Here is a 9,206-nt window from a genome sequence, read left to right as displayed (position 1 = left end):
TCTCACACTCACTCTCCATTAGTTTCCTCTTTTCTTTTTTTTTTTCACTTGCCTGCTGTCTGTCATGTGACCAAATTCACAGCATCACACATCATCCTGCTCCATGTCAATCTCTCTCTTTTCTCGTCAACTCTGCTGGTGATGCACTGAAATGAAAATGGCTGAAACTGAAATACTGGTCTGAAAACCAAAACTGAAAGTGTTAATTTTGTATTAGTCTTTGTTTGGAATAGCTAAAATTCAATTTTAACTTTTTACATTTTTACAGACATTAATATTTTTAAAGGTTGATGGAGCTGTTATTGTGGTAAAGTACTATGTAGGTGTAAAACATTTATTCTGTTCATTGAAATATTGATGGTAAAAAGTCTATTCAAAATAAGGGCTTCATTAGTGCATGGAAGTTGTCATACCTTGGTTTCCTTGGAAATCTGAAAAAAAAAAAATGTATTGAATATTATATTATTATTATTATTAATATTATTATTATTATTATTTCTGCAGTTTAGCGCCATCTGCTGTCAGAGAGTGAAAGTACGCTTTCATCCATAGCGTCTCGCATGTTCCGCCATGTGCTTCTCGTCCGCGCTTGTTTACGTCAGAGTGCGCACGTCTTTCACGCTGCATACAGCGGTGTTGTGCATTTTGACCAGTTGATGGGAAAAGTATTCTTAAAATGCATTCAAAATTCTGAATAATTTGTAATATATAATTATTCACGGTACTTGGTAACAATATCGTGCATATTCATTACCGTGATATATCGCATTACCAAATACCGGCACAAGTCTTATATATATATAATATTTTATTTTTTTTAAAGAAATTAATACTTTATTCAAAAAGGATGCATTGTTAACGAGAGTTACGGTAAAGACATTTACAACTAATTTTTATTTCAAATAATGCTGTTCTTTTGAACTTATTCATCTGAGAATCCTGAAAAAAATGTATCACAATTTCCATAAAAATATGAACAGCATGTCTATTTTCAACATGATAATAAGAAATAATTCTTGAGCACCAAATCAGCATATTAGAATGATTTCTGAAGCATCATGTGACACTGAAGACTGGAGTAATGGCTACTGAAAATTCAGCTTTGCCATCACAGGATTACATTACAATTTATACGTTAAAATAGAAAAGATATTTTAAATAGTAATACTGTTTTACAGTATTACTGTTTTTCTGTATTTTTAATCAAATAAATGTAGCCTTTGTGAGCATAAGAGATGTTTCTAAAACATTAATAAATCTCACTGACTTATTTGCTCATAACTAAGAGGCTGAGCAAAGTATGTTAAGTTTGCTATTGAGACTATAATACACCGCTAGGAAATGCAAATATAAACTGAGTGTGTCACTTGTGAATATTGACTGCGATGTGCATCTTTAGGCTTTTAGACATTGTGCTTGTCTAAACACAATCTCTTTTCCATCAATAATATCATCCATCAGCAGCCTCTCTTTACTTAAGTGAAACCTAAACCATTTAATCAGAATTTTTTTTAAGTCAGTGATTCTTTTATTAGATGTCAGTGTAGTTTCTGTTCTAGTTTTGGCAAAAATTTACTGCCGGTTTTTTCCTATTAGTCAAAAACTGAAAATGTTGTTTTCTACCGAAATTGTGGTGCATCCTTAATGTCTGTTCTTTGTCACAGTCTCTTCCTTTTTCTACCTCACTCTTCATCTTTGCCTCCCTCTGCATGTCCTCTTAGTGTGAGAGTCAGATGGCGACTGGCAAGAGTCCTATCCAGTCAGAATCACCCAAGCTCTGATAAGAATATTATTAAAGCGTTTCTCTGCAAACCTCACATCTGTGCGTTTAGGTTCAACCTTCATAACCATTCCCTGTGGTCTGGAATAGTTTGAAAAAACAAACACTGACCTAAACTGTTTTCTCTCTCTCTCCCTTTGCAGTCTCACTCCGACTCAAAGCCCGGGGTGCGCTCCAACGTGCTCCACACCACAGCAGACGAGCAGCCCCACATCGGCTGCTACAGACTCCTGAAAACCATCGGCAAAGGCAACTTCGCCAAGGTCAAACTGGCCAAGCACGTCCTCACTGACAAAGAGGTGAGGATTGCGTTTACCCCCCAAATAAAGAATGTGGCAAACCGTAAGCTGTTTGAATGACACGTGATTTGTCTGATAAGTGGAATGTGCTTAGATCATTTGTCTGATCTCCATAATGCAGATGATGATAAACATGCTGCTCAGTTGTTAGCTCAAGTCTGACACCTCTGAGATCTTAAAGCAACAGCAGCAGCCGTCCACCTGATCCCTCTCAGAAAAAAAAAAAAAACTGCCTCTGCTATGCACTGAAAGTGTATGTAGAAATGGCAATATAGTGTTTCCCAGTAATATCATTAAACTGTATTTTTGTCATCATACTATGATCATACTCAGAACAACATCTAATAGTACCAATATTTTTTAACACTGTAAAATACTTTCATTTTAAAAATGCTGATAATTACACATCTTGGAAAAAATGGAAGGAATTTTATTCTCTAAATGCAAAATTTAAAGTCTGCATGAAATGAAAATTCACAAAATTAATCTTTTTTTTCTAAATGCATAAAACTGATCTTATTGTGATTCAGTCATACAAACGTTTCATAAAAAAATTTTTTTACCTTTTAAATTAATTGAAATATCTCAAAAGACTTCTCTCTGTTGACATGCCAGACTTCTTCTATTGCTGCTTTTCCACTATCAGGCTGAACGGTTCTCTTTACTTAACCGTTCCATTCCGTGCCGATCCGGGCCAGTCAGCACGGATACGGTTTCATTTTCCACTGTAGTGCCAGTAACGGAGCTCTTTGGAATGTAATACAAATGTGTCAGTCGTTGCCTTGGTAACGCAAATGTCATGTAAACAGCGATATGGACAATGATCAGATATTTCTTTTTTTGGGACTCCTTTTTTATCTTATATTTACTTCGTTAAATAACAGAAAAAAGGACACAACTATTGACATGAAAAATAAAATAGCCAGAATAAGCGCAAAGGTTTCCTCCACAGACCAAACTGTCTCAGACATTTTTTCTTTTTTTTTTTATATTGAACGTAGCGTAGCCGTTTACGTTGCTGTTTGATCAAATAGCGCGCTTCGCTTCAGCTTAGCCAGCTATGGAGAAACTGGTAGCCAGGCAACAGAGTGGCGACATCACGCACTCTACCAGCACGGTTGTCTAACCGTGCTGAGAATTCCGTGCCGAGAACGGTTTGTAATCGTGCCGCGCCGTACCAGGTTCATGTGGAAATACAACTGGAACCGTACCTGACAGTTCTTAGAACCGTTCGGCCTGATAGTGGAAAAGAGGCTAATGGTTTCGTCTGCTTAAACTCCGGTCCATTGAACAACCAGTGAATTGAACCAAGTCACGGGCCTACATTTCATTTCTTCTTTGATAATCTTTTTCTCTTGGATGTATGTCACAATGCAAAAATTCTTCAGTTGCATCATGACTTTATGGTGCTTTAATTACTGTATTTCAAAACATGAAATAAAGACCAGCTGAGATGTAGAAAATTGTGCAAAAAATAAAGTGGTATTAATTAGTATATAATTGACAGGACATAATCAGCTCTAATCATTGTTTTTAATAGTGAAACAGTGGTGCATCATTATTATATCACACTGAATTTAGAAAATGCAACTATATATTTACACTTTCTGTAGAGATGCACCGATTGCAATTTTCTTGGCCGATTCCGATTTCCGATTTTTTGGAAGTGTGACACAATTCCCCCAATCTCGACTAAGTTACAGATTTTCTCTCACTTAAACAACTCTCAAAATACCACTGCAGGAAACAAAGAAGCTGCATCTGAAGTGGCGTCAGATGTATTTACACAGACTGTTTGATGAAGCTGAGGTGCCATAAATGCATTTACACTGCATAAATTAAATATTTTTAAACATACAAATAAGAAATGTTGGGAAAAATGCAATGACAGTTTTAAATATGAAACCAAACCAGTAGGTGGCGGCAAATGACTGTTTGAATGAGTCATTTAGTCCTTCATTTAACAGATTTGTTCAAATGGCTGATTCATTCAGAAATGAGGCAAGTGACTGTCCTTATGAATGGGCCACTGAAATATTGACTCACTGGATTCGTTCAAAAACGTGGATTCATTCAGTAACGAAACACTGCTGTGTGTTGCTCAGAGGCACACAACAGTTCTGCTGTGGCTTTGATCGGAACTATTTTCATCAGCGAAATTGAGCAAAAACAGTCAATATTTTGTCTAAAATCTAAGTCTAACTTGTTTATTGAAATACTATTGTATAAAATCAGTGTCACATTGCAATCGTGTTGATACTGATATTCGGGGAAACATCATGGTTAACATAATGTTGCTTACCTAAATCATATTTTGTAAATATCTTTTTTTTTTCTACCGCAGTATGCATCTATAAATTTCAGTTACTTTGTGTGTGCTGTCTCTCTCACACACTCACATGACATAAATACATTGAATGCAATTAAAATTAGAATCATTCTTGCGCGAAACGACATGTTTACACGCGACTGTGAGTGTGCGCGTGGCTGTGACGTCATTGCCTGTGCGCTGGCAATAAAAGGATCAGCTCGGAATTGGCAAGGCATGAGACTGACCGGCTGGTCACCGATCCGGCTGGTCATGCGGAAAAAACGGCTGATTCCGATCACTGGCCGGTCAATCGGTGCATCTCTAACTTTCTGCATAATGAACTGATTACGTGACCCTTTGTGGTCCAGTTTTCATTAACAATCTCTGAATTCTGCATGCTACAGCATACTTATGGCGCTTTTCCACTGCATGGTACGGCTCGGCTCGGCTCAGTTTGTGTTTCCACTGCAGTTTAGTACCGCTTTAGAGTGGGCGGGGTTATAGACGTCGTTATAGTTGTGCTGCCTCTACTGCCGTGCTGAGCGATCTCCTGAAAAACTTTTTCATTCCGCGTCATCCCATCAAGCTCTCGCTGGATCTGCTCCTCGACTATCAACGAGAGGAATGTCTGTACATACTCAACAAACCACGAAACAGCCATGATTTTTTTGTTTAAAAAAAAGGTACACTCGTTCGAAAAAAATTGCGTTCGATCCTCGCTGGCTGTGCTGATTTAAAGGTGCAATAGGTGATTGTCTTCAGAAACATTTTTTGTTATGCTGGTTGAAAGTCTCTTCACATCCCGATAGCAATCATTAAGTTAAGTGGTCTAAATGTATTTATCTGTATTTATATATTCTGTGGAATGCGTAGGACCAAGAAATGTTCGTCCAATCAAAGCACTCGGTCCGAGTGTTTTAATTGGCTTTCCTACCTGCCTGTCAGCGTATGTATTATCATACCTCTGCGCACCCTGTTCGCGCAGACAGGACACGTCATCAACATGTTCACACACGCTGTGCAGACAGAGTGAGAATAGCAGACAAACATCAACAACCCGATCTTCCTTCCTGGTATTGTAGTACTTTTAAAATTTTCTCACTGGAGAATGACACATGATGTAGCCCAGTGGTTCCCAATTCCAGTCCTCGCACCCCCCTCTGCATTTTTTGCATGTCTCGCTTAGTTAACACACCCGATTCAGATAACCAGCTCATTAGAAGTGAGCTACATGCATGAACTGTGTTCCGATCTATATGATCCCGACACAGTGTTCATTGCTCCCTCCTCACTGAGCAGGGGAAATCCGTTGAAGTTTACTTCACTTCGGAACATGGACTGGAATTGGGAACCGCTGATGTAGCCTATTGTAGTAATGTTGTCTCTGGTATTCTGGTCTGTGAGCGTATATGCGTTAAGGGGGCGTGGCTTTGGACGGCGATTGTAGGGACGGTGGTACGTTCGCTTTCAGTGCTATCAGGCTAAAGCTAGCATTTTCCAAGATCTCCTACTGCACCTTTAATCTAGCGGGTCTGGTGTCTCGTGACGCAAGTTCAATGACGCTGGTAGTGGCGATTCTCTTCAGCCAATCAGTGATCAGCAGGGTTTACACGTCACATTTTGGTAACTAACAGGTACCAGGTTCTGTACACAGTGGAAAACCTCCCAAAAGCGAGCCGTGCCATACTGTGTCGTACCATGCAGTGGAAAAGCGCCATTATTCAGCTGGGCTTGTTTTTGGATCCCTGTGCCTGCTAATATGAGACTGCATGGTTCTGAGACACTGATAATGCACCATGTGACTCGTGACCACAGAGAGGAGTATGAGACCGATAGAGAAGAGGGTGTAGTTGAAAACTCTGGGTTCACGTGTGTGCGCTCGCCGCAGGAGCAGCGTGCTGTAATCTCAGTGCGGCATGGTGACTTGTTTCCTGATGATGTGAGATTGTGATCTGTATGAAGGCAGACTGAGGCTGATGTGTGCCTGCCGCCTCAGGGCTTTTCCCAAGCACTTTCCCTAACCGAGCTCTTCAACCTCTCAATCAGGTGGCGGTGAAAATCATAGACAAGACACAGCTCAACTCCTCCAGTCTTCAAAAGGTGAGTCTGACCCTTCCTCCTAAGGTTTAATGGGGTCAAAATACAATTTCAGAAGCTTACTGCTAATTTGTTTTCTTTAACTCTTCCCCCCCCCCTTGTTAAGTTGTCTCTTCCTGTTGCCTCACAACTTTCAAGATGCAAAGTCTTTTCTCTGTAGGGCCCATGGCAGCTAATTATAGAAAATTAGACTCAAGTACTTCCTGAAGTAAAGTGTTAGTTAGATGTGGGGTTTGGTGGGGGTAGTTCTTAACCACGTTTTACTCATGTGTGCACAAGCTTGAAATATTTACGCTCTGTGAAGAACATCCACATCATCTGTTTGCTGCACATTGACATCTTCCGTCTCCGTTTTCAGCTATTCCGGGAAGTGAGGATCATGAAGGTCTTGAATCACCCAAATATCGGTGAGCTTAACAGACAGACAAATCACCCTTAAGTCTCTCAGCTTGAATCTCCAGTTTTCCGGATTTGGCTGTGCCCACTGGGTTTTTTCCATTTTTTTTTGTTGGGTTCATTAATCCTCCTCCAAATGCCAGTGTTTTTCTGTGCAACTGGATTTGGTGAGCGTAAAACCTCTTGGGAATAATCCAAATCAAAATGATTTTTGGTCTTCATCCAGCATACTTTGCCTTTAAATAAAGCAAAATGTGTCAAACCTTTCTTACATTTCTCTTTTTTCCTCTTGTCCTCATGTAGTGAAGTTATTTGAAGTGATTGAGACAGACAAGTCCCTCTACTTGGTGATGGAATATGCCAGCGGAGGTCAGAGCTTTCCCCAACCCATTTTAACCTCATTTTGTCTACCCTGTTACACGTTACAAATTTTTTTCTCTCTCTGTATTCTGAATGTTCAGCTGTTCTGTAAATGCCTCTGTAGTTCACTGTAGACAGGATGTGGCTCTCAGTTTATAGTTATGATCACTGTCTCCATTAAATACCAAAATTTACCATGGGACTGTATCATCATTTTTCAAATTTCAGACCCTGACCTGGATGAAAATGCACTGCTGTTTAGCACAGTTCAGTTGTTCATGCACCGTATAAATGAATCCATCTATTTGTTAGATTCTTTGTAAACATTTAGTAATTGATCTAAATCAAAACCAGCTGGTAGGTTTAATAAAACCTAAAGGATAGTTTGCACAAAAATGACAATTCTGTCATCATTTACTCACCATCATGTTCCAAACCTGTAATATTTTTCTGCAAAATATTTGAAGAATATTTGGTCAGTTCCCATTGACTCCCGTTGTATTTTTTGTCTATATTATGGAAGTCAATAAAGACCAGAACGTTTTGGTTTTTAATGTTTTTCAGAATATATTAGTTTATGTAACTGGTTTGGAAAGACATCAGGGTGAGTAAATGATTACTGAATATTCATTTTGGAGTTTTTGTGGTAATTTGCACTTTGTATGGCTAAATTTAAGTAGAAATATATATATAATTTTATATATATATATATATTTTTTTTTTTAACAAACATTAAGAAGACCATCCAGCAACAGCTGCAAAAACATCCCACTGCATAGACTGCATTCCATAGGAAACAGTGACACACACTTTTTATGCCATACAAATCACATACAATACACATCATGAATTTTCCATTTAGAATTTATTGACCGCTCTAGTTTCATTTCATCAGTCACCTGAGGCTGTTTATTTGCTACGCAAATTATTGCTTTAGAGTAAAGTACCAGAGGCTGTGTTCGTACCAAAGCCAGACTTCTAGCTTACCCTCTCATATTTGTGTAACTGTTTCTTTTCTAACTGTGACTGTTGTTCCCCTTCTTGGTTTGCAGGTGAGGTGTTTGATTACCTCGTAGCCCACGGCAGAATGAAAGAGAAAGAGGCTCGAGCCAAATTCAGACAGGTGAGATGCTGCGCATTTGGTTGTTATTTGTAATACAAAGCTCCATAGGGGCTGTAAACACATCAGTGGTTTTCGGGTTCCTCTATTATATGTACTTTCTTTTCTACTTTTAAAATTTAATGCCTTGTTCGCACGATGGTATGGTTGATCCAATCAGTCAAACCTCTTTTTGAAGTGCTTATTTAAATAGTCGTATTTGTTAAACTTGATGCCAATACCTGATATAAATGGTTCTTACAAGTTTCTAAAGTTTATTCTAAGAAATCCTTTTAGAAGTCAGTTTGTGTGTAAGCTAGTGTGTGTGTGCAGATTGTGTCAGCGGTGCAGTACTGTCACCAGAAGTGCATTGTCCACAGAGACCTCAAGGTACACAAGATACATTTTCACACTGTATTTTATATATCTTTACCTCTGCCTTTGTGACTAGTCTTCTATACTGATGCAGATTCGATTTCATCCCTAAATACACAATCACTAAAGATCCTCCCTTGCTTGCAGGCAGAGAACCTGCTCCTGGATGCAGATATGAACATTAAAATTGCCGATTTCGGCTTCAGTAACGAGTTCACACTGGGCAACAAGCTGGATACTTTTTGTGGCAGCCCACCTTATGCTGCCCCCGAGCTCTTTCAGGGAAAGAAGTATGATGGGCCGGAGGTGGATGTCTGGAGCCTTGGGGTCATACTGTACACACTGGTCAGCGGTTCTTTGCCATTCGATGGACAGAACCTAAAAGTGAGCACAGAAAAAGGAGTCAGTAGGCACGATTCCATTACCCTTCAAATTGCGCAAATTGAAATTGCGAATTGAAAATACGCCTAATGGAAACGCGTCAATTTC

The 9,206-nt window shown here is 39.1% G+C and overlaps 1 protein-coding gene across 5 annotated transcripts in view; it reads left to right on the top strand.

Annotated features, from left to right (window-relative positions):
- LOC107669314 (serine/threonine-protein kinase MARK2-like) overlaps nucleotides 1–9,206 on the top strand; it is a 50,466-nt gene that overhangs the window by 16,011 nt on the left and 25,249 nt on the right. For all 5 annotated transcript variants that reach the window (XM_016461486.1, XM_016461482.1, XM_016461481.1 and 2 more), the window contains 7 exons: nucleotides 1,924–2,079; nucleotides 6,437–6,490; nucleotides 6,846–6,894; nucleotides 7,187–7,252; nucleotides 8,296–8,366; nucleotides 8,676–8,732; nucleotides 8,865–9,101. In XM_016461486.1, coding sequence (XP_016316972.1) covers nucleotides 1,924–2,079; nucleotides 6,437–6,490; nucleotides 6,846–6,894; nucleotides 7,187–7,252; nucleotides 8,296–8,366; nucleotides 8,676–8,732; nucleotides 8,865–9,101 — 690 coding nt within the window. The remainder of the gene's footprint in view (nucleotides 1–1,923; nucleotides 2,080–6,436; nucleotides 6,491–6,845; nucleotides 6,895–7,186; nucleotides 7,253–8,295; nucleotides 8,367–8,675; nucleotides 8,733–8,864; nucleotides 9,102–9,206) is intronic.

The sequence above is a fragment of the Sinocyclocheilus anshuiensis genome, unplaced genomic scaffold (genome assembly GCF_001515605.1).
Source record: "Sinocyclocheilus anshuiensis isolate Anshui unplaced genomic scaffold, SAMN03320099.WGS_v1.1 scaffold180, whole genome shotgun sequence".
NCBI lineage: Eukaryota > Metazoa > Chordata > Actinopteri > Cypriniformes > Cyprinidae > Sinocyclocheilus > Sinocyclocheilus anshuiensis.
Note: the sequence above shows the minus strand (reverse complement) of the source record. Positions and strands in the feature narration are given on the sequence as shown.